Source organism: Rhinichthys klamathensis, unplaced genomic scaffold (genome assembly GCF_029890125.1).
Source record: "Rhinichthys klamathensis goyatoka isolate OS25496 unplaced genomic scaffold, OSU_Roscu_1.1 h1tg000640l_1, whole genome shotgun sequence".
Taxonomy (NCBI): domain Eukaryota; kingdom Metazoa; phylum Chordata; class Actinopteri; order Cypriniformes; family Leuciscidae; genus Rhinichthys; species Rhinichthys klamathensis.
This window is the reverse complement of record NW_026607086.1, coordinates 136,085-163,325: the sequence shown is the minus strand read 5'-3', so window position 1 is coordinate 163,325 and position 27,241 is coordinate 136,085. Positions and strand designations below refer to the sequence as shown.

The 27,241-nt window shown below is 35.9% G+C and overlaps 1 protein-coding gene across 4 annotated transcripts in view; it reads left to right on the top strand.

Moving 5' to 3' along the window:
• Window positions 1-27,241, top strand: part of tmcc1a (transmembrane and coiled-coil domain family 1a) — a 117,950-nt gene that overhangs the window by 62,453 nt on the left and 28,256 nt on the right. For 2 of the 4 annotated variants that reach the window (XM_056241413.1, XM_056241416.1), the window contains exon 2: window positions 25,876-26,124. In XM_056241413.1, the coding sequence (XP_056097388.1) occupies window positions 25,876-26,124 (249 nt within the window). Of the gene's footprint in view, window positions 1-6,753; window positions 6,870-23,729; window positions 23,901-25,875; window positions 26,125-27,241 lie in introns of those variants that run through there. The other 2 variants (XM_056241414.1, XM_056241415.1) reach the window with 2 other exon arrangements.

Genomic DNA, 27,241 nt, shown 5'->3' with positions numbered 1-27,241 from the left:
ATTATAATCTGAACACACATCTCTATACTGTATCAGTGTAGACAGCGTCAGTCATTATAATCTGAACACACATCTGTATACTGTATCAGTGTATCAGCATCAGTCATTATAATCTGAACACACATCTGTATACTGTATCAGTGTAGACAGCGTCAGTCATTATAATCTGAACACACATCTGTATACTGTATCAGTGTATCAGAGTCAGTCATTATAATCTGAACACACATCTGTATACTGTATCAGTGTATCAGCGTCAGTCATTATAATCTGAACACACATCTGTATACTGTATCAGTGTAGACAGCGTCAGTCATTATAATCTGAACACACATCTGTATACTGTATCAGTGTAGACCGCGTCAGTCATTATAATCTGAACACACATCTGTATACTGTATCAGTGTAGACCGCGTCAGTCATTATAATCTGAACACACATCTGTATACTGTATCAGTGTAGACAGCGTCAGTCATTATAATCTGAACACACATCTGTATACTGTATCAGTGTAGACCGCGTCAGTCATTATAATCTGAACACACATCTGTATACTGTATCAGTGTAGACCGCGTCAGTCATTATAATCTGAACACACATCTGTATACTGTATCAGTGTAGACAGCGTCAGTCATTATAATCTGAACACACATCTGTATACTGTATCAGTGTAGACAGCGTCAGTCATTATAATCTGAACACACATCTGTATACTGTATCAGTGTAGACAGCGTCAGTCATTATAATCTGAACACACATCTGTATACTGTATCAGTGTATCAGCGTCAGTCATTATAATCTGAACACACATCTGTATACTGTATCAGTGTAGACAGAGTCAGTCATTATAATCTGAACACACATCTGTATACTGTATCAGTGTATCAGCATCAGTTATTATAATCTGATCACACATCTGTATACTGTATCAGTGTAGACAGCATCAGTCATTATAATCTGAACACACATCTGTATACTGTATCAGTGTAGACAGCATCAGTCATTATAATCTGAACACACATCTGTATACTGTATCAGTGTAGACAGCAGTCAGTCATTATAATCTGAACACACATCTGTATACTGTATCAGTGTAGACAGCATCAGTCATTATAATCTGATCACACATCTGTATACTGTATCAGTGTAGACAGCATCAGTCATTATAATCTGAACACACATCTGTATACTGTATCAGTGTAGACAGCATCAGTCATTATAATCTGAACACACATCTGTATACTGTATCAGTGTAGACAGCATCAGTCATTATAATCTGAACACACATCTGTATACTGTATCAGTGTAGACAGCATCAGTCATTATAATCTGAACACACATCTGTATACTGTATCAGTGTAGACAGCATCAGTCATTATAATCTGAACACACATCTGTATACTGTATCAGTGTAGACAGCATCAGTCATTATAATCTGAACACACATCTGTATACTGTATCAGTGTAGACAGCATCAGTCATTATAATCTGAACACACATCTGTATACTGTATCAGTGTAGACAGCATCAGTCATTATAATCTGAACACACATCTGTATACTGTATCAGTGTAGACAGCAGTCAGTCATTATAATCTGAACACACATCTGTATACTGTATCAGTGTAGACAGCATCAGTCATTATAATCTGAACACATCTGTATACTGTATCAGTGTAGACAGCGTCAGTCATTATAATCTGAACACACATCTGTATACTGTATCAGTGTAGACAGCATCAGTCATTATAATCTGAACACACATCTGTATACTGTATCAGTGTAGACAGCATCAGTCATTATAATCTGAACACACATCTGTATACTGTATCAGTGTAGACAGCATCAGTCATTATAATCTGAACACACATCTGTATACTGTATCAGTGTAGACAGCGTCAGTCATTATAATCTGAACACACATCTGTATACTGTATCAGTGTAGACAGCGTCAGTCATTATAATCTGAACACACATCTGTATACTGTATCAGTGTAGACAGCGTCAGTCATTATAATCTGAACACACATCTGTATACTGTATCAGTGTAGACAGCGTCAGTCATTATAATCTGAACACACATCTGTATACTGTATCAGTGTAGACAGCGTCAGTCATTATAATCTGAACACATCTGTATACTGTATCAGTGTAGACAGAGTCAGTCATTATAATCTGAACACACATCTGTATACTGTATCAGTGTAGACAGCGTCAGTCATTATAATCTGAACACACATCTGTATACTGTATCAGTGTAGACAGCGTCAGTCATTATAATCTGAACACACATCTGTATACTGTATCAGTGTAGACAGAGTCAGTCATTATAATCTGAACACACATCTGTATACTGTATCAGTGTAGACAGCATCAGTCATTATAATCTGAACACACATCTGTATACTGTATCAGTGTAGACAGCGTCAGTCATTATAATCTGAACACACATCTGTATACTGTATCAGTGTAGACAGCATCAGTCATTATAATCTGAACACACATCTGTATACTGTATCAGTGTAGACAGCGTCAGTCATTATAATCTGAACACACATCTGTATACTGTATCAGTGTAGACAGCAGTCAGTCATTATAATCTGAACACACATCTGTATACTGTATCAGTGTAGACAGCATCAGTCATTATAACACACATCTGTATACTGTATCAGTGTAGACAGCATCAGTCATTATAATCTGAACACACATCTGTATACTGTATCAGTGTAGACAGCATCAGTCATTATAATCTGAACACACATCTGTATACTGTATCAGTGTAGACAGCGTCAGTCATTATAATCTGAGCACATCTGTATACTGTATCAGTGTAGACAGCGTCAGTCATTATAATCTGAACACACATCTGTATACTGTATCAGTGTAGACAGAGTCAGTCATTATAATCTGAACACACATCTGTATACTGTATCAGTGTAGACAGCATCAGTCATTATAATCTGAACACACATCTGTATACTGTATCAGTGTAGACAGCATCAGTCATTATAATCTGAACACACATCTGTATACTGTATCAGTGTAGACAGCGTCAGTCATTATAATCTGAGCACATCTGTATACTGTATCAGTGTAGACAGCGTCAGTCATTATAATCTGAACACACATCTGTATACTGTATCAGTGTAGACAGCATCAGTCATTATAATCTGAGCACATCTGTATACTGTATCAGTGTAGACAGCGTCAGTCATTATAATCTGAACACACATCTGTATACTGTATCAGTGTAGACAGCGTCAGTCATTATAATCTGAGCACATCTGTATACTGTATCAGTGTAGACAGAGTCAGTCATTATAATCTGAACACACATCTGTATACTGTATCAGTGTAGACAGAGTCAGTCATTATAATCTGAACACACATCTGTATACTGTATCAGTGTAGACAGCATCAGTCATTATAATCTGAACACACATCTGTATACTGTATCAGTGTAGACAGCATCAGTCATTATAATCTGAACACACATCTGTATACTGTATCAGTGTAGACAGCGTCAGTCATTATAATCTGAGCACATCTGTATACTGTATCAGTGTAGACAGCGTCAGTCATTATAATCTGAACACACATCTGTATACTGTATCAGTGTAGACAGCATCAGTCATTATAATCTGAGCACATCTGTATACTGTATCAGTGTAGACAGCGTCAGTCATTATAATCTGAACACACATCTGTATACTGTATCAGTGTAGACAGCGTCAGTCATTATAATCTGAGCACATCTGTATACTGTATCAGTGTAGACAGCGTCAGTCATTATAATCTGAACACACATCTGTATACTGTATCAGTGTAGACAGCATCAGTCATTATAATCTGAGCACATCTGTATACTGTATCAGTGTAGACAGCGTCAGTCATTATAATCTGAACACACATCTGTATACTGTATCAGTGTAGACAGCGTCAGTCATTATAATCTGAGCACATCTGTATACTGTATCAGTGTAGACAGAGTCAGTCATTATAATCTGAACACACATCTGTATACTGTATCAGTGTAGACAGCATCAGTCATTATAATCTGAACACACATCTGTATACTGTATCAGTGTAGACAGCGTCAGTCATTATAATCTGAACACACATCTGTATACTGTATCAGTGTAGACAGAGTCAGTCATTATAATCTGAACACACATCTGTATACTGTATCAGTGTAGACAGCATCAGTCATTATAATCTGAACACACATCTGTATACTGTATCAGTGTAGACAGCGTCAGTCATTATAATCTGAACACACATCTGTATACTGTATCAGTGTAGACAGCATCAGTCATTATAATCTGAACACACATCTGTATACTGTATCAGTGTAGACAGCGTCAGTCATTATAATCTGAACACACATCTGTATACTGTATCAGTGTAGACAGCGTCAGTCATTATAATCTGAACACACATCTGTATACTGTATCAGTGTATCAGCATCAGTCATTATAATCTGAACACACATCTGTATACTGTATCAGTGTAGACAGCGTCAGTCATTATAATCTGAACACACATCTGTATACTGTATCAGTGTAGACAGCATCAGTCATTATAATCTGAACACACATCTGTATACTGTATCAGTGTATCAGCATCAGTCATTATAATCTGAACACACATCTGTATACTGTATCAGTGTAGACAGAGTCAGTCATTATAATCTGAACACACATCTGTATACTGTATCAGTGTATCAGCATCAGTCATTATAATCTGAACACACATCTGTATACTGTATCAGTGTAGACAGCGTCAGTCATTATAATCTGAACACACATCTGTATACTGTATCAGTGTAGACAGCGTCAGTCATTATAATCTGAACACACATCTGTATACTGTATCAGTGTAGACAGCGTCAGTCATTATAATCTGAACACACATCTGTATACTGTATCAGTGTAGACAGCGTCAGTCATTATAATCTGAACACACATCTGTATACTGTATCAGTGTAGACAGCGTCAGTCATTATAATCTGAGCACATCTGTATACTGTATCAGTGTAGACAGCGTCAGTCATTATAATCTGAACACACATCTGTATACTGTATCAGTGTAGACAGCGTCAGTCATTATAATCTGAACACACATCTGTATACTGTATCAGTGTAGACAGCGTCAGTCATTATAATCTGAACACACATCTGTATACTGTATCAGTGTAGACAGAGTCAGTCATTATAATCTGAACACACATCTGTATACTGTATCAGTGTATCAGCGTCATTCATTATAATGGCTTCTGTTTGCTTTTAACGTAACGTTCACATCCAGTGTAGGCAAATGTCAGCTGTTAAGTGACTGAACGTCAGTGGGCGGGGCCTAACGCGTAATGATGTAAAATGATTCGTCGATGTCTTGCTCTGGAGACGGGCATATGCAAATGTACTGGCCTTGAATCAGAATATCTTCCTCTTGCAGCATCTCTTCTCTTCTCTGATGATGAGGGCGGGGCTATAACCTGTCAATCACATGAGATCAGCCAATAGAAAACCACAACCATCCAATCAATTTCCCACAGACACAATCAAGCCCCGCCCACATTTATTCTTGTTCCAGAAGCGTTTCACTCGAATATACGGCACAATAGAGAAGAAAAGACTAAATTTCCCTTTCATAATAACTTTAAGGTTAATTATCTCGGAAGTATAAACTTAATTTGTTCTACAGACATTAATGACACCTTAAATCGTGCAACTTGTTAAAGAAAGATGTGCTATGACTTACAAAACAATCTTACAGGCTTACACTGAAGGTGGAACTCAAATATGGAGTAATCGAGCATTTAGACACAATCCAGCAAAACACTTCAGCATCAAAAAACCCTTGAAAATCTAGTTTAAACCTGTGCTTCATTCCCTGGACACAGCCTGTTTCTCTCCCAAACACACTGACTGAAGAGTCTGAATGAGGCCTAGAGTTACATAAGCCTTTTCTCACCTAAACCACAGATTCAGTACATTCTCTCTCTCTCTCTCTCTCTCTCTCTCTCTCTCTCTCTCTCTCTCTATTCAGAAGAGTTTTGGCAGTTTCTCGTCCAGCCCTCTTACGCACCCCATTACACACACAGACACACACACACACACACACACACACACACACACACACACACACACACACACACACAGAGACACACACACACAGACACACAGACACACACACACACACACACACACACACAGTGGCTCAATACCTTTGTGTGCAGCAGTCGTGTGGAAATACAGTGTTTTGTATGTATTGTTTTGTAACTGAAAGCAAATCCAGTCATTAGCCTGGACACAGTGGACGGTTATGATCGATGTCTGTGATTGGTTGAGGTTGGTAGGTCAACATAACTCATTGGCTAAGCTCTTGAAACCCGTGAATGAATTCGCTCATTAGTTGTCCAACACTGTTTTGTTGGCCAAAAGATTCCAGCCGAGACAAAACCCTTCTCATGGGCTCTGGCTCCCTCTCGCACACTAAACCTTCACGCTGAGCTTTTGGGGTTTTTCTTTCCGCAAGATTGCCGGCATGAATTCAGAACACTTGCTTTTTCAAATGCAGTGTTTCCATTGACATTTCACAGTACTGTAAGAGTCCAGGCCTGAATTATTCTGTTCCATCTCAGTTTTAAGAACGTCTCTCTCTCATGGACAAGATATCATTTGCTCTTCTTTAAGCTTCTCTGCATGTCGTAATGGAATAGCAGAGATCCTCCTGAGTCCTGACGCTCGAACCGAAGCTTTGACCCGAGTGAAGTCTTGTTAAACCGGCTCAATGATTTCTCCAATGGACGTCATTCTCAACCTGATAACGCCAGACTCCTCGCCATCCACCTCCCCGACCAACACCGTGAGTTCAGCGTGTTTTCACAAAACTTCTACATTTTGCAAAATCGGAATATTGAAATGTGCATCAATACTCTTATGAAGTATGCCTGTATTTATGCAAACTGCAGTTGATCGATTTATTGGTTTTCATGTTGAAATGTTTTCAACCCAAAAAGTCATAATTTTCTGTGCCATTCCAAACCTATGACTTTCTTTCTTCTGTGGGAGAACCCAGTTAACAGGGAACGTTCTCTTAAGGTTCTCTCAAAGTTATGAACAAAAGTTCCTCCAGCAACATTAATAGAACGTTCTTTCAAAGTTATCTGGTCTTTATAATAGATAACTCCATTTTTGTTAATTTTCTTAAATCATGCTTGTGCATTCTAAGTAATATCAATCAAACTTTAAGTGGGTAATAATAACAAAAAAAATACAGGTAACTAACAAAATTAAAGTTAATTAAAACTATGTTATTTTTACGGAAGCGTATTGCATTCACTTGAAGAAAAAAATCTACTCTGTTTTTCTGAATTAATGAGTTAAATATCTCAGAATTACAAGATAATTTTTCATGGAAAAATTTTTTTGCTCTGTTTTTCTGAATTAACGAGTTAATTATCTCAGAATTACGAGATAATTTTTCATGGAAAAAAGTTTTTGCTCTGTTTTTCTGAATTAATGAGTTAATTATCTCAGAATTACAAGATAATTTTTCATGGAAAAATTTTTTTGCTCTGTTTTTCTGAATTAACGAGTTAATTATCTCAGAATTACGAGATCATTTTTCATGGAAAAAAGTTTTTGCCCTGTTTTACTGAATTAACGAGTTAATTATCTCAGAATTACAAGATAATTTTTCATGGAAAAATTTTTTGGCTCTGTTTTTCTGAATTAACGAGTTAATTATCTCAGAATTACGAGATAATTTTTCATGGAAAAAAGTTTTTGCTCTGTTTGTCTGAATTTCTGAGTTTTTGAGATAATCAAGTCATTAATTCAGAAAAGCAGAGCAAAAAAAAATTTCCATGAAAAATTATCTCGTAATTCTGAGATAATTAACTCGTTAATTCAGAAAAACAGAGTAGATTTTTTTTCTTCAAGTGAATGCAATACGCTTCCGTATATTTTTATATAGGCCTATTAAAAGATATTTTTGTAACAAAAGCCGATAACTCCACATTTCATGTTTCAGAGTTAAACAAAACCAAGTAATTGCTATGATGTATAATAAAACACTCTTTTTATCTTTGTCTTTTTATCTATGTTTATCTTTGTTTTATCTTTGGTTAATCTTTGTAACGTTAATCTCCTCAGCTGACATCAAAGTGACTAGCAGCCGTGTCACCTGACCTGAATACTGCGTGATGATTCGCTAAAACGTTTTATGAGAAATCCCTTTAGTGGTTACAAATCAGATATCACAAGTCATTTGAACTATGTTATAACGACCATTAAAGTCTTTTAACTTATATGTTAAATATACTAGTAGCTATAGATTGTGAAATTAAACATTTCTCGTTCTTAGTTTTTTTTAGTTAGCTTAGATAGTAGATAGATAACGTTTTTTTCACCATCTACGATATTTTCGATATAAAAATTTGATAACAAATATGATACAAGCATAATTCTGTTTAAGAATTAATTATGACATGACATGCTTGTAATTAAAAAAAATATATTATGCCTTATTGCCAAATAACAATGTTGCAAAACATCCCTAAAAATGCCATTTCTTTCACTTTAACTATATAAATAATCAGGATAAAAATAAAAGATTATACATTAATTAAAGTTTGACTGATTACATTATGAATCGCAAGAACAGCTTTAGATCAGGCATGTTACTGGGGTCCTAAGCTGGGACTCAGCACTTCACCACACCGGCTTTTGTGACAAAACGTGTTGGGTTCAGAACGTGCTATATCATAGATATGGTGCTTTATGTGGAGAATAACGCACGGCACACCTTCATGGGAACACTAGGAAAACGTTCTTAAAACACGGTTATTTCCAGTCCTTAATTCGGATTGGTCAATAGCTGTTTTATTCACGATAAAACACGGCTATGACCGCTTCACCCAACGGTTCACTACACAACACCCCTAGCAACCGCTCTTAGCAACGTAAACAAATGTTTGTTCTCATTGATATTGTTCATTAAAGCTTATAGAGTATACGCTGATTTCACGCAGCCGCCATTTTGAAATCGAAAACGAGGCTCCGGTGGGAAGAACCCTGGAAGTACAGATTTTTTATTTGATTTTTTATTAACAAAAATAACAACATACAAACTCTTGTAGGGAAAAGATAATATACATGGGTATATACAAATGTTGTCAATATACAAAAGTATTAAACAAGCAGAAAACAATAAAAACAAACCAAAAAAGGAGGGAGCTATTTCAAAATACACAAGTCAAAAGCAAAAAGGCTAAAGAAAATAAAAATAACTTTCGGAGCGGCACTCAAGGGGAGATTAATCAAAAAAGTAATTTCCTATATATGTCTCTACACATTATTCTTGCGATTTTAGTAGATTTTATCTTTTTCAGTGAGGTAAAAAACAATTTAAAATCATTTATAAACCAAACAAAGGAAGGCTTAGAACATCTCCACTTACTGCAATGAATATGATATTTACCCATAAGAATAATCATATTGACTAAATCTGATACCGATGAATCTACATTATCCATATAAAAGAGGATGTGTGGCAAGATGAGAGTAGGGATATTCTCAATCTTAAGTGACAGCCAATTATGTAGTTCGGACCAAAAGCTGTTGGACATGGGGCAAAAACCCGGAAGTACAGATAAACAACAATGCCTTGGATTACCAACCTGAAGCTGCTGCCGCGATTTACACTATTGGATGTTAATATCCAATATATGTATATAGTTCGTTCCTGTTTCTTTTTTTTTACGTTCTGAATTAAATATAAAAAAATAATTTTATTTATAAATGAATTTCACTGTATATAGTCTAAAGTATGAAAGAAATGTATGTACATTTTTAGAATAACTAATTTCTACATTAAACACAACAATACGCCATCGCATTTGCGACTCTCCTATGATTAAAGACGGCACTTCCGGTTTTCTTCCCACCGGAGGCGATATTTTTTTTCACAGGATGGTAGGGGAAGACTCATGAATATTCATTAGGGAAATCATCCCTGATTGGTCTTAACCCCAGTGACGGGTAGGTTTAGGGGCGGGGTTAGGGGTAAGTCATCAGACCCCCAGTGATGGGTAGGTTTAGGGGCGGGGTTAGGGGTAGGTCATCAGACCAATCAGGGATGAGTTCCCTAATGAATATTCATGAGTCTTCCCCTACCATCCTGTGAAAAAAAATATCGCCCACCGGAGCCATTTCAAAATGGCGGCTGCGTGAAATCAGCGTGTGAGAGATCGAGTAAGTGATGTACCTGCATTAGATTAGCATTTTCCTTCAGATCAGTCCTATATTCGTAATAAAGAATCCGTTTGAATGTCTGCAGCGATATCTTGTCCTTTTAACAGTTAAGGGGTTTCCCGTGCCCTCACACACAACAAGCTTGTCATTTGCGTCTTCTTTCTCAAAACAAGTTTCAGTCCTTTCAATATAAAAGTCTTCTCTACTGACTGACTCACTCATTTAGACAGTCTCTTCGCCGCCATCTAATGGAGAAATGATGTAACTTTTTTTCCAGCGGAAGGAAGGAGTGATTTTAATAGTGATTTTTAGTGATTTTACATATTTTCTCATACCTTATCGCTTGCAACAGATTTTTGTTAGCTGGGAATGGTTCTCATAATGTTCAAGCTGCTCTTTTCTATGAAAGTGAATGATGACTGTATCACACTTGTTCCTCTGTATCAATTCTGCTCAGTCTTCTGAAGTCATACGATAGTTTTGTGAAAAATAGACCAAAATTGAATCCATTATTTACTGGAAATCTTCCCCTCTGTTCTGACGAAATCTCATTCGTAATCACAGATTTAAAAAGGTGATTCAATTTGCTGTACATTTCCACTTCGTACACGGTTGTAATTACATACCAGGGAGTAAATTATTACAAAATCTGCACGAATATCGTTGATGTGAATTTTATTAAAAGCTTATAAGAGACTTTCACAAGTGCTGTTTTACACAATAACTCGTGAGAGGTTCCAGACCCAAGATAACCAAGAATTTATTTCTTGTTTCACAACAGTTTCACAACAGTAACATTAATATTAGCAATGGCAACACGTGTGTAAACACGGCAATAGTGGCATAAAGGGCAGTAGTTTGAAAGTTAAGTGCTATAAAGTTTTTGCATGAGTAATCCTGGTTTTCTGTGTGTGTGTGAGAGAGAGAGAGAGAGAGAGAGAGAGAGAGAGAGAGAGAGAGAGAGAGAGAGAGAGAGAGAGAGAGAGAGAGAGAGAGAGAGAGAGAGAGAGAGAGAGAACACAGAGTATAACACGTCCAGTTATGTAATTGTCCACTGATGATGAATAAGGCATTGTTAGTGGCACCAGTCTCCCTTAAAGCAACAGTAAAGAGGATTTCCACCTTTCTCAAACTGGCCTTTGTGTAAATATGAAGGGCTTAGACTGGCATAATGAACTAGATAAAGAAACAAGAAGTACAGATAGAGAGAAATGTAAAAAAGAAAAGAAAAGCACAAGTAATCTGATATCTCCATTGTGTAATTTAATTACTTTTGAATGTATTTTAAAAATCCCATTTTCTATGACATGTTTGTGATTAGTGGATTACCACTTATGTTTGCTATGGAAACTTTTGTTTTATGAAAACCTTTTTAAAATTTATTTTTCATGCTGTTCCATAGTTAACTGAATAAGGATTATTTGTGTGTGTGTTTTTTTTTTTTTCATACAGCTTTTAAAAATAGCATTTTAGGAAAAATAAATTAGTTAGTAGTTTAGTTGAGTATTTAGAAAAAAAAAATATTAATGATTTTCAGTCCTGTAATTTCCATGACCCGTAAATGAACATCAATGTTCTCATTAATTACTAGGCTAAATATGCATAATATATGTATTGATCCGAAGGTAAATGTAAATACTGAGTGAGAGCTTCTGATACGAGACACATTGAAGTGGGATTATGGGATTGAAAGCCAGAACATTAAACTAACTAAAGCAGCATCCAACCTTTAGAGATCAGATCACATCATTCTGACAGTTTTACTTGCATAAATCCATTATAAATGAGGCTTATGTCAATCTAGCACCCGTTGTTCATTTATTTAAACATGCACATGTGTGATGCCTTCAATGCTGGCAGCTGACTGGGTTTAGAGGGAGTTTTTAAGAGTGGAAACCAGTTGAGAGAGCTGTAAGAATGCATTGTCTTAGTGTGTTTAGTGTTTTTATTGAATCACACACTTTCCGCCACTCATTTTTGGTGAAATGCCCACTTTGACCGGAAGAGACTGTCTGATTGACATGTAAAGTGACCAACCACGATTGGCCTAGTTCATCATGACTGGTCTGGTTATGCAAGACCTCAAACTTCTCGAAGAACTTTAAGTTTTGAAACTCACACACTCGGTTCTTCATCTGAAGCTTCTCCTTCCATCAGATTTCAGAGCTGATGTAGAACTTTTATTTTTTATTTTTTATTATTCTTAAGCAGGAACCTATGGAAGCTTGTTTCCGCCACAGAATGAAAAATAAAAAAGGTAATTGCGACTTTTTATCTCACAATTGCGTGATATAAAGTCACAATTGCGTGTTGTAAAGTCAGAATTGTGAGATATAAACTATCCTGAGGGGAAAAAAAGTTAGTCTTTTTTCCTTAGAATTGGCCTGATAACTCGCAATTGCGAGTTTATATCTCACTATTCTGAGAAAAGATGTCAGAATTTCGAAATATAAACTCGCAATTATGAGAAAAAAGTCACAATTGTGAGATAAAAAGTCTTAATTCTGTCTTTTTTTCTCGGAATTGTGACTTTATTTCTCAGAATTACAACTTTATATCTCGCAATTGTGAGATAAAAAGTCGCAATTATTTTTTTATTTTCTTTATTCAGTGGCGGAAACAAGTTCCATTAACCTGGGAAAACCCAGACAACTTCCCGGCAAATTTAGATTTGCTCTGAAAGTTAGTCTGGCAAAGAGCTCATTCAAGCCCATTTCCAATCCGCCGAAATCGCGGCACCAATCAGAAGCGTCGGGGCGGGCTTTACACGATGACGACAGCGCTGGGATTTTGAAGCAGATTTTGTAGCCTACATTACAAAGATGGATGCCGCCGTCGAACATCACTCGTTCCAATCAGCTATCGCGTCTGTTTTAAGCCATTTGAACGTTTCCTTTTTGTTAAAAACCGAGCAAAGAACAACACTCGGAGATGTGTCTCCGCCGCTCTGCATACGTCATCTCCTTCATCGCTCTGATTGGGTTTAGGTCTATCCGCGACTCCGTTGGTGACGCCCCTCTGGAAATGATTTGTCTATGACGCTTTGCCAGACCATAACTCAGTTACAACTGAGAATGCTCTGGTTTTAACCAGGCTAAGCTTCCATAGGAACCTCCTTTTCTGTAATGGAAAGATGCAGATCAGATCAGGAACCAGCAACAGAATTCATTGTAGAATTAAAATCCTCATCATTCTTTGAATTCTACATACCATATTTCTCCTTTGAAATATTTGAGCGAACTTGATTATGCTTACAGCTTACTAATAACAGTGCTCATCTTTAGTCCCCCTGTGGTGTAAATCCAGCTTTTAATGTTGTTTATGTGTCTATGTGGTGTTTTTAATACGCTTTAAGACACACCATGTGTAAGTTCATAAGTCGACAGCATTGCTGAGTATTTCCTCCTTAAAACTGCAGTGAACCAAAGACAGTCTCAAAAACACGGTTTGAAATCGCTGGTGTTTCTGACGTCACAAACGACCTTGTAACCAATCAGATCAACGTGTGATCGTCAACCAGTGGATCTCTGAGCTGAGTGAGTGAGTGGAGGCGGGGCTCATTTGCATATTCATAGAACTGCGCATACTAAATGAGGCAAGAGTGTCGAGTTACATTCAAGATATTTTAAGGCATGACGAAGGAAAACACGTTTAAATATGTCATTTTGGTGATCAAAGATGAGTTTTAAGGAATAAAATGATTGACTACAGGGGGACTTTAACACATGTTCACACATTTTAAATTCAGAATTTATCCAAAGGTCAGCAGAAAATATTACAAAAAATGGTCAGATTGAACCTAGCTGTATGTCAGTCTTGAATTACTGTAAAAATGCCATATTTTCACATTCTTCAACATTCTTTCACTTTATACTGAAACAATATGTGGCTAAAACAGTTTGAGTGCAAGCATGGTTTAACCTCTGACAGAAGACATGTTGTATTGTTTACCTGGATAAATGTGTGTTCTTTTGTAACACAAGAGCTGCACGATTCATCGTTAAAAGCTCACAATCCCGATTCAAACGCCCTCACGATCTCATTCCTAAATGACAACGATTCTGTGTCTATTTATTAAACCTTTGACAAAATCACACCAGAACAGTCAGATCTGAAAGAAAGTTAGGTATAATGAAACAGCTTCACTAACAGTCTTTCCAACCACACAGTATCATTATTTCTGTCTTATTATCAGAGAAGTACTGGGAAACATTTTTATAGTACTGATATAAACACTGATGTCTACAGTAGAGATCAAAATAGTCTAAATCAGCTTTTAAAGTAACTTGAGCTTCAAATAATAATTGTATCAGTTACATCATTACACCAGTAGGGGGAGACAAGAGACTTAAAATATGTGTTTGTTATTGAATCATTCATTCAAAAGATTCATTCAAAAACACTGATTTATCCAGTAATGAAACAAGTGAAGTATTTATTTGTTAGTCATTGAATCATTCACTCAAGAGATTCGTTCAAAAACACCGATTCATCCAATAATGAAACAAGTGAAGCTTTTATGAGTGAGTCATTGAATCATTCACTCAAGAGATTCGTTCAAAAACACTGATTCCTCCAATAATGAAACAAGTGAAGCTTTTATGAGTGAGTCATTGAATCATTCACTCAAGAGATTCGTTCAAAAACACTGATTCATCCAATAATGAAACAAGTGAAGCTTTTATGAGTGAGTCATTGAATCATTCACTCAAGAGATTCGTTCAAAAACACTGATTCATCCAATAATGAAACAAGTGAAGCTTTTATGAGTGAGTCATTGAATCATTCACTCAAGAGATTCGTTCAAGAACACTGATTCATCCAATAATGAAACAAGTGAAGCTTTTATGAGTGAGTCATTGAATCATTCACTCAAGAGATTCGTTCAAAAACACTGATTCATTCAATAATGAAACAAGTGAAGCTTTTATGAGTGAGTCATTGAATCATTCACTCAAGAGATTCGTTCAAGAACACTGATTCATCCAATAATGAAACAAGTGAAGCTTTTATGAGTGAGTCATTGAATCATTCACTCAAGAGATTCGTTCAAAAACACTGATTCCTCCAATAATGAAACAAGTGAAGCTTTTATGAGTGAGTCATTGAATCATTCACTCAAGAGATTCGTTCAAAAACACTGATTCATCCAATAATGAAACAAGTGAAGCTTTTATGAGTGAGTCATTGAATCATTCACTCAAGAGATTCGTTCAAAAACACTGATTCATCCAATAATGAAACAAGTGAAGCTTTTATGATTGAGTCATTGAATCATTCACTCAAGAGATTCGTTCAAAAACACTGATTCATTCAATAATGAAACAAGTGAAGCTTTTATGAGTGAGTCATTGAATCATTCACTCAAGAGATTTGTTCAAGAACACTGATTCATCCAATAATGAAACAAGTGAAGCTTTTATGAGTGAGTCATTGAATCATTCACTCAAGAGATTCGTTCAAAAACACTGATTCCTCCAATAATGAAACAAGTGAAGCTTTTATGAGTGAGTCATTGAATCATTCACTCAAGAGATTCGTTCAAAAACACTGATTCATCCAATAATGAAACAAGTGAAGCTTTTATGAGTGAGTCATTGAATCATTCACTCAAGAGATTCGTTCAAAAACACTGATTCATCCAATAATGAAACAAGTGAAGCTTTTATGAGTGAGTCATTGAATCATTCACTCAAGAGATTCGTTCAAGAACACTGGCTGCCTCCAAAAATGAAACAAGTGAAGCTTTTATGAGTGAGTCATTGAATCATTCTCTCAAGAGATTCGTTCAAGAACACTGATTCATCCAATAATGAAACAAATGAAGCTTTTATGAGTGAGTCATTGAATCATTCACTCAAGAGATTCGTTCAAAAACACTTATTCATTCAATAATGAAACAAATTAAGCTTTTATGAGTGAGTCATTGAATCATTCACTCAAGAGATTCGTCCAAAAACACTGATTCATTCAATAATGAAACAAGTGAAGCTTTTATGAGTGAGTCATTGAATCATTCCCTCAAGAGATTCGTTCAAAAACACTGGCTGCCTCCAAAAATGAAACAAGTGAAGCTTTTATGAGTGAGTCATTGAATAATTCCCTCAAGAGATTCGTTCAAAAACACTGGCTGCCTCCAAAAATGAAACAAGTGAAGCTTTTATGAGTGAGTCATTGAATCATTCACTCAAGAGATTCGTTCAAGAACACTGATTCATCCAATAATGAAACAAGTGAAGCTTTTATGAGTGAGTCATTGAATCATTCACTCAAGAGATTCGTTCAAAAACACTGATTCCTCCAATAATGAAACAAGTGAAGCTTTTATGAGTGAGTCATTGAATCATTCACTCAAGAGATTCGTTCAAAAACACTGATTCATCCAATAATGAAACAAGTGAAGCTTTTATGAGTGAGTCATTGAATCATTCACTCAAGAGATTCGTTCAAGAACACTGGCTGCCTCCAAAAATGAAACAAGTGAAGCTTTTATGAGTGAGTCATTGAATCATTCTCTCAAGAGATTCGTTCAAGAACACTGATTCATCCAATAATGAAACAAATGAAGCTTTTATGAGTGAGTCATTGAATCATTCACTCAAGAGATTCGTTCAAAAACACCGATTCATTCAATAATGAAACAAATTAAGCTTTTATGAGTGAGTCATTGAATCATTCACTCAAGAGATTCGTCCAAAAACACTGATTCATTCAATAATGAAACAAGTGAAGCTTTTATGAGTGAGTCATTGAATCATTCCCTCAAGAGATTCGTTCAAAAACACTGGCTGCCTCCAAAAATGAAACAAGTGAAGCTTTTATGAGTGAGTCATTGAATAATTCCCTCAAGAGATTCGTTCAAAAACACTGGCTGCCTCCAAAAATGAAACAAGTGAAGCTTTTATGAGTGAGTCATTGAATCATTCACTCAAGAGATTCGTTCAAGAACACTGATTCATCCAATAATGAAACAAGTGAAGCTTTTATGAGTGAGTCATTGAATCATTCACTCAAGAGATTCGTTCAAAAACACTGATTCCTCCAATAATGAAACAAGTGAAGCTTTTATGAGTGAGTCATTGAATCATTCACTCAAGAGATTCGTTCAAAAACACTGATTCATCCAATAATGAAACAAGTGAAGCTTTTATGAGTGATTCATTGAATCATTCACTCAAGAGATTCGTTCAAAAACACTGATTCATTCAATAATGAAACAAGTGAAGCATTTATGAGTGAGTCATTGAATAATTCCCTCAAGAGATTCGTTCAAAAACACTGGCTGCCTCCAAAAATGAAACAAGTGAAGCTTTTATGAGTGAGTCATTGAATCATTCTTTCAAGAGATTCGTTCAAGAACACTGGCTGCCTCCAAAAATGAAACAAGTGAAGCTTTTATGAGTGAGTCATTGAATCATTCTCTCAAGAGATTCGTTCAAGAACACTGATTCATCCAATAATGAAACAAATGAAGCTTTTATGAGTGAGTCATTGAATCATTCACTCAAGAGATTCGTTCAAAAACACTGATTCATTCAATAATGAAACAAATTAAGCTTTTATGAGTGAGTCATTGAATCATTCACTCAAGAGATTCGTCCAAAAACACTGATTCATTCAATAATGAAACAAGTGAAGCTTTTATGAGTGAGTCAGTGAATCATTCCCTCAAGAGATTCGTTCAAAAACACGGATTCATCCAATAATGAAACAAGTGAAGCTTTTATGAGTGAGTCATTGAATCATTCACTCAAGAGATTCGTTCAAAAACACTGATTCCTCCAATAATGAAACAAGTGAAGCTTTTATGAGTGAGTCATTGAATCATTCCCTCAAGAGATTCGTTCAAAAACACTGGCTTCCTCCAAAAATGAAACAAGTGAAGCTTTTATGAGTGAGTCATTGAATCATTCTCTCAAGAGATTCGTTCAAAAACACTGGCTGCCTCCAAAGATGAAACAAGTGAAGCTTTTATGAGTGAGTCATTGAATCATTCTCTCAAGAGATTCGTTCAAAAACACTGGCTGCCTCCAAAAATGAAACAAGTGAAGCTTTTATGAGTGAGTCATTGAATCATTCTCTCAAGAGATTCGTTCAAGAACACTGATTCATCCAATAATGAAACAAATGAAGCTTTTATGAGTGAGTTATTGAATCATTCACTCAAGAGATTCGTTCAAAAACACTGATTCATTCCATAATGAAACAAATGAAGCTTTTATGAGTGAGTCATTGAATCATTCACTCAAGAGATTCGTCCAAAAACACTGATTCATTCAATAATGAAACAAGTGAAGCTTTTATGAGTGAGTCAGTGAATCATTCCCTCAAGAGATTCGTTCAAAAACATGGATTCATCCAATAATGAAACAAGTGAAGCTTTTATGAGTGAGTCATTGAATCATTCACTCAAGAGATTCGTTCAAAAACACTGATTCCTCCAATAATGAAACAAGTGAAGCTTTTATGAGTGAGTCATTGAATCATTCACTCAAGAGATTCGTTCAAAAACACTGATTTATCCAATAATGAAACAAGTGAAGCTTTTATGAGTGAGTCATTGAATCATTCACTCAAGAGATTCGTACAAGAACACTGATTCATCCAATAATGAAACAAATGAAGCTTTTATGAGTGAGTCATTGAATCATTTACTCAAGAGATTCGTTCAAAAACACTGATTCATCCAATAATGAAACAAGTGAAGCTTTTATGAGTGAGTCATTGAATCATTCCCTCAAGAGATTCGTTCAAAAACACTGGCTGCCTCCAAAAATGAAACAAGTGAAGCTTTTATGAGTGAGTCATTGAATAATTCCCTCAAGAGATTCGTTCAAAAACACTGGCTGCCTCCAAAAATGAAACAAGTGAAGCTTTTATGAGTGAGTCATTGAATCATTCCCTCAAGAGATTCGTTCAAAAACACTGATTCATTCCATAATGAAACAAATGAAGCTTTTATGAGTGAGTCATTGAATCATTCACTCAAGAGATTCGTCCAAAAACACTGATTCATTCAATAATGAAACAAGTGAAGCTTTTATGAGTGAGTCAGTGAATCATTCCCTCAAGAGATTCGTTCAAAAACACGGATTCATCCAATAATGAAACAAGTGAAGCTTTTATGAGTGAGTCATTGAATCATTCACTCAAGAGATTCGTTCAAAAACACTGATTCCTCCAATAATGAAACAAGTGAAGCTTTTATGAGTGAGTCATTGAATCATTCCCTCAAGAGATTCGTTCAAAAACACTGATTTATCCAATAATGAAACAAGTGAAGCTTTTATGAGTGAGTCATTGAATCATTCACTCAAGAGATTCGTACAAGAACACTGATTCATCCAATAATGAAACAAATGAAGCTTTTATGAGTGAGTCATTGAATCATTTACTCAAGAGATTCGTTCAAAAACACTGATTCATCCAATAATGAAACAAGTGAAGCTTTTATGAGTGAGTCATTGAATCATTCCCTCAAGAGATTCGTTCAAAAACACTGGCTGCCTCCAAAAATGAAACAAGTGAAGCTTTTATGAGTGAGTCATTGAATAATTCCCTCAAGAGATTCGTTCAAAAACACTGGCTGCCTCCAAAAATGAAACAAGTGAAGCTTTTATGCGTGAGTCATTGAATCATTCACTTAAGAGATTCGTTCAAAAACACTGGCTGCCTCCAAAAATCGCAGAGTCTCTTGAGTAGGCACTTATTTTGAATATGTAATTACTTGTGTGTGTGTAGTATGAATGTAATCTGGACGTACTTGTTGTCATTATCATGTGATCTACCAGCGTCAGTCGACAGCATTGCTGAGTATCCCGTGGCCTCATGGGATAGTAAAGTGCCCATCAAATACACACTTCTGAATCTCACCGGAAGTAGTAGATCATCCGGGTTCTCTTGGCCTAGTGTTTTATGAGTACTGTGAATTTTTGGACGTATTTCTTTTGTAACATTTCGCCTACTATAGTAGCATAAAAGCTTCACTTGTTTCATTTTTGGAGGCAGCCAGTGTTTTTGAACGAATCTCTTGAGGGAATGATTCAATCACTCAAATAAATGATATGTTGGCTTTACTTAACTTTTTTATGTAAACAGGTTCCACCGGTTCCACATAACTATGTTTCGTTAAACAAACATAATATGTTCATGTAACTTCAACACCATGGTCATTTTAAGCGACCCAATCAAACTCTGAGCTAATGAGTTAATTAAGTGAATAATTGAGTGATGATTGAGCATTATTGAAGACACCTGATGTTAACAAGCGAAATCTCTGAAGGAGAAAACCGGATGTTTAAGTCACCATTATGGAGATAAGTATTTGTTTTAGTTGGGCTCTTGACCATTAACTTTAGATTTTGTTTGGTTGCTGTACGTGAGTTATAACAGCCGGATGAACAATGAACTAAGGAGATCTGATGATGTTGGTTGTGATTTAACATAATCATTATTTCACAATCATTTGACCTGAGTCACTGAACTTATATTGAACCCAATTTCTGAGTTAAGTTTACCTTACTGTCATTGTAGAGCATACTATTTTTAGGCTTTTCAATGAAATTCAAACGATCAAATCAAGAAATAAAAAATAAACTTCTTAAAAACTTGTTGAGTAGGCACACACAGACATCAAGAATCAGCATATGAATCTCAGCAATGGTGACAAACAGAACATAAGCTCATTATTTATTCATGCAGCAATGCATGATGGGAGCCATTAATGAGTTTTGATTGGTGGCACCCAGAATGCACTGCAACATGCTTTATAATTGTCACCATTGTTGAGATTCACAGGCTGATTCTTGATGTGTGTGCCTACTCAAAATATTTTTTTAGGAAGTTTCTTTTTTATTTATTGATTTGATAATTTGAATTTCATTGAAAAGTCTAAAAATAGTACGCTCATGACAATGCTGCTATTATTCGAAAGGTTAACTTAAGTGAACAATATAAGTTCAGTGACTCAGGTCAAATGATTGTGAAATAATGATTATGTTAAAACACAACCAACACCATCAGATGACCTTTGTTTATTGTTCATCCGGCTGTTATAACTCATGTACAGCAACCAAACAAAATCTTAAGTTAATGGTCAAGAGCCCAACTAAAACACACACTTATCTCCATAATGGTGACTTAAACATCCGGTTTTCTCCTTCAGAGATTCCGCTTGTTAACATCAGGTGTCTTTAATAATGCTCAATCATCACTCAGTTATTCACTTAATTAACTCTTTAGCTCAGAGTTTAATTGGGTCGCTAATTGTGTTTAACGAAACATAGTTGTGTGGAACCGGTGGAACCTGTTTACATAAAAAAGTTAAGTAAAGCCAACATATCATTTTTTTTGAGTGTATATAGTGAATTATGCGATTTCGGACCAGGCCATTGATTCATCCGGCAATGAAGTATATGAGTGTGTTGAATTAAACTAAATCATTAATTCAAACCGAATTAAACATTTCAAAGTAATTAAACATTTGAAATAGACTGCAGCAATTAACATTTTGTCAGAACATCTATAAATGACATGTTATTTAGTTTAGTTGTCTGTTCAGAATCAAAACAGTTCTATCACTAAGTGTTTTCTCACATAATAGGAATGATAAAAGTGATCAAATAAATACTCAAATTAATACAGTTTAATGTCCATGTATTCAGCAGAATAGGGTTTAGTCAGCCAGACATTATCATAAACATGTTTTCCTGCAGGGTTTTCTCATAATGAGCGTCTGATATTACATTACTCCTTACATAATACCGCCTATTATGACTTTAATGAATTTGACCAATCTAATTGTGTGCTTTAATTTGTTTGTGTGCTTGTAATGGGCTTTCTGGCTCCAGAACTGGTGGAACTGGTCTGTCGCTGTCACGTGATCGCCCTCAAGAAACCACCTGACCCAGACGGCTGAGATTATCACAGATTACCAGAGCTAGATTCGTCCCGGACTGTAAACACACACGTACAGTAGTGTTGAAATCTGTTGCTGTCTGGTTCCTTCAGTATAATGAATCTTGTGGCAATATAAGCTTTATGCAATGCAACTGTGTTGATGTTTTTTTGAAAATTTCCCTGCACTAGATTATTTTTTGATTGCTTTATTTTAACTTTGTTATAATGTGGTGCATTGGCGAATTCACAGCAACAAGCAAACATTGTTAAAATAGCTTAATGTTCTTTTTCATTCATAACTTCTTCTTTTTTGTTGCCAGATGTTGTTAATGTATTTCTGGTTCTCTTTAAGGCGACCGATTACAGAGTGTTGAAATTGCAGTTAAATCAAAAAATTTTAGTCTTCCTATATTCATTATTTGGTAACTCTTTACTTAAAGCCTTTCTGTATAATGCATTATAAAATAATATTTTTTTAATGTAGTCATTATAGCTTGTAATGGACCTTATAATGCATTGTATGGTCTCGTGAATAATTGTAACTATAGAGTTATAAAACATTATAATTCTTATCTAGTCATTGAACACCTTTAATGCATTAAAACACACGGCAAACAACCAATTTTAGAATCTGAAAATATTATAATCCATTTTAACTTTGGTTACACTTATTTATGAAAAGATATAATGCATTGCATTGTACATTATGAAAAACTTTATAATGCATTATACATAAGTGCTTTAAGTAAAGTGTTATGCATTATTTCTATAATGAATTTATAATCTCCTATAATTTCTATAAGGAATATACACTGTTCTAGCTGCTAAAATCCACTTTAAGATAAATATAGTTCCTGTGTAGATAAATACATTACAAATAAAATGGAAAAGGATTTGTTTTTCAGGAATCTGTCGCATTTTTTGATTTAAGAAGTAAATCAAGTAAAACTTTTTATTTATTTTTTTAATTGAAATAACAATAACAATACCAATAGGGAAATACAGAGTCATACAAAACACTTTAATTTACTAAAAAAGTCCTGTTACCCATGTACTACATACTAGCTATATGTAGGCTACTTATTATAGTAATTACTGGGTAATAACTAGGTACTAACCTGAACCTGCCCCTAACCCATGTACTTACCTTATATTAGCCAGTGCTTTCTAGGTAAGTACACTGTAAGTACACGTACTGTACTGTAAAAGGAAGCCTCACCACTAAAATAAGATGGCAAGTAGCCTACAACTTAGTCATAGTTCTGAATGATTCGTTCATCAGTTGTTCACATTGAATAAATTGATCTGTGTACAATTATTCGATATCGCAACAGTAATAATCACAGAAATAGGATACCCTAAGTCTAAGAATAGCCAACATTAAAATACGGATTCGGATTTCGGAAACCTGTATGGTCTAGTTGAATTCAAGAATCAATTCGGCAGGTTCAAACGATTCACTAAAGAGAATCGATTCTGTTAACGATTCGTTCGCGAGCGCAATAGGGATGATGTCATGTGTAAAGCTCCACGCTGGTTCGAGGCGGTGGGAGGAGCTTAATCCGCCAGTTCAGCTGCCAGTGACACTTCCAAACCAGTTTGGGAAGTTCCCGAGAGAGGAACCGGCGGAGCGGCGTGTTTCCCGCAGAACTCACTCGACTCTTTCAATGAAGCGGTGTTTTCGCTCGAGCTCGTTCAGAGAATGCACTGGGATCAGCTGTTGCGCGCGAGCAATGGGAAGGTGAGAGGACACAAATGTGATCTTTAGACATGTTATATTAATAGACGAGAGTCTACACATTGAGCCGTTCATTAGACCGCCGGGGAATGTAAAGTTTGAAGCGTTATCTCCAGGGCTCGGGATGTTGTGGTGAGGTCATGAGTGATTGTGTCAGTGATTGGTCATGCTGCACCTGTGTTGTGTTGTCTTTGTTTCCCTTTACGTCAACTTGACTCTCTTTCTTGAGTAATATCAGAGTCAATGCATGCTTATAACCTTAACCTTTAATACAAAAAGTTACATTTCCGTGGTTTATATAAAATATTGGTAACACTTTACAATAAGGTTCATTAGTTAACATGAACTAAGAATGAACTATACTTCTTCAGCATGTATTAATCTTTGGGGGAAAAAGAACAATCTTAGTTAATATTAATTTCAACATTAATTAATTTCAAAATCAAAAGTTGTATTATTTACATTAGTTAATGCACTGTGACCTAACATGAACAAACAATGAACAGCTGTATTTTTATTAACTAACATGAACAAAGATTAATAAATACAGTAACAAATGTATTGCTCATTGTTTGTTAATACATTAACTAATGTTAATAATGAACCTTATTGTAAAGTGTTACCAGAATATTTCATAATTATTGCATACTTGCGTAAAATCAGTAATTAACGAACATTCAAATAGGTAGAAATGCGGTTAAGATGTTTTCACACACCCCTAGATGAAACCCCTGGATTTATGTTGATTAACAGGAGTCATAATTACTCATATACAGGTCCGATACACAGACAGATCTGGACTATATGATCAGACAGGCTTTTTGAGCGTTTCTGACCTCAATATTCAGCTCGTTTTGTCTAAAGCGATTGTCAAACTAAACTATGAGGTCGACACATCCTGTACATCCTGTGCTGAACAATGTTTTTGTTAGATGAGTATCTTCGTCTTTTTTCTCTTTATTTCCATTTAAAAAAATGTAATTTAAACAAGTTTACCTGAAACACAAACTTGCCATAAAATACTGTTTTCAGTTCTTTGAATGTTTATGTAGTTTAGAAAGATATTATATATTTTATATATATATCTAAAATAAAAGTTTGTATTTATGTGTGTATATTTGTGGATAATATATATATATATATATATATATATATATATATATATATATATATATATATGTATGTATGTGTATATGTATGTATGTGTGTTTGTATATATGTTTGTGTGTATATAATATATATATATATATATATATATGTATGTATGTGTATATGTATGTATGTGTGTTTGTATATATGTTTGTGTGTATATAATATATATATATATATATATACATATACATACACAAACATATATACAAACATACAGCATACAAACACACACATATATATATATATATATATATATGCAAACATATACAATACAGTATACAAATACACACCTGTGTGTGCGCATGTGTGTGTTTGTATACTGAAAAAAATAATCTATATATATAAACACAAACCTTTATGCTAGATACGTTTTTAATCGATTTGCTAGCACTAATATGTTCAAACATGTATACAAACACACACACACACACACACACACACACACACACACACACACACACACACATACACACACATATATATATATATATATATATACATACGTGTGTGTGTGTGTACTATACATCATTCTAATATGGTGATATGATGCTCAAGAAACATTTATGATTATCATCAATGTTGAAAACAGTTGTGTACAATTATTTTCTTCAGGATTATTCGATGAATAGAAAGTTCAAAGAACAGCATTTATCTGAAATAGAAAGTGTAATTTTCGAGATTTGGATGTTGAACTAACATAGCCTCTGTCTGTGTGCTGATTGCAGAAGCGGGCGATTGCTTCATTGTGTCAGCAATAAGTCACACAAAGACCCATTTTCCACGAACTGACACGACTTCTCTTCCTCTTTCCTGTGTGTTCCTGCAGATCGAGAGGCTGGAGGGCGGTCTCTCTCCGGCGGTGTCGTACGGGGCCGACGGGTCAGTGCTGGGGCCCGAGGACAGCAGTCTGGACCCCCAGCGCACACGCCAGGCCATCGCTCAGCTGCAGCAGAAGGTCCTGAAGCTCACCGAGCAGCTGCGCATCGAGCAGGCGTCCCGGGACGACAACGTGGCCGAGTACCTCAAGCTCGCCAGCAATGCCAACGACAAGCAGCAGAGCACCCGGATCAAACAGGTCTTCATTATCTCACTTTTTCATTGCATCTTGGGCACTGTTGTCTTTAAAGGGTTAGTTCAACCCAAAAATGAAAATGATGTCATTAATGACTCTCCCTCATGTCGTCCCAAGCCCGTAAGATCTTCGGGACACAGTTTAAGATATTTTAGATTTAGTCCGAGAGCTTTCTGTCCCTCCATTGTAAATGTATGTACGGTATACTGTCCTTGTCCAGAAAGGAAATAAAGACATCATCAAAGTAGTCCATGTGACATCAGTGGGTTAGTTAGAGTGTTTTGAAGCATCGAAAATACATTTTGGTCCAAAAATAACAAAAACTACGACTTTATCCAGCATTGTATTGTCTTCCGGTTCTGTTGTGGATCCGTGTTCAGTGCCGCCGCTGACCATGAAACAGTTATGATACCAATATTTTAGATACCAGTGAAAATTCACAATTTTCAGGTATCGAAATGACTTTATAGAAAGTAATCAAATGTAAAATAACACTGCACGTGAACGAGAGCTCAAGTATTCGTGTGCTGTCCGAGACACGGATCTCTGGGCGTAGCTTCGGGTTTTTGACCACAGAAAACTTCCCACACAGTGTGTAAGTGATGATTTGCCTCTCATTGTGCTTGAATATATTTTAATTGGCATGGCTTAAACTTTTGTGACGAGCATCCCGAGGATTGTTCACGTTTGTTCATGTTCTTACCACATTGCAATTGACACCGTTAATATACATATACTCGCCAACACCGATTACTAATCGCATTTGCCTCTTGGCGACTGTTAGTTTTAGACCCTGGTTAGACTAGTTTTCAGGTAGAATATGTTGCTCTCAGGCCCTGTCCCAAATGGCACACTAAGCACTCGCTGTCTTCCTACGAAACCGCACTTTCGTGACGAAACGTAGGCTCGGCAAACGTGCGCATCCAGGGCGCATATTGACCGCAAAGCACCTCTCTGAGACCTAAAAAGACAAATGGGACACCCTACGGTCTCATGCACTTAACTGACACATGCACACAGCAGCCATTATAAGTCCACAGACCGAAAGTGCATATGAAGTGTGCCATTTGAGACAGTCCCTCAGTATGATGGGTCCCTCACTCTCCCTCCATCTTTTAAT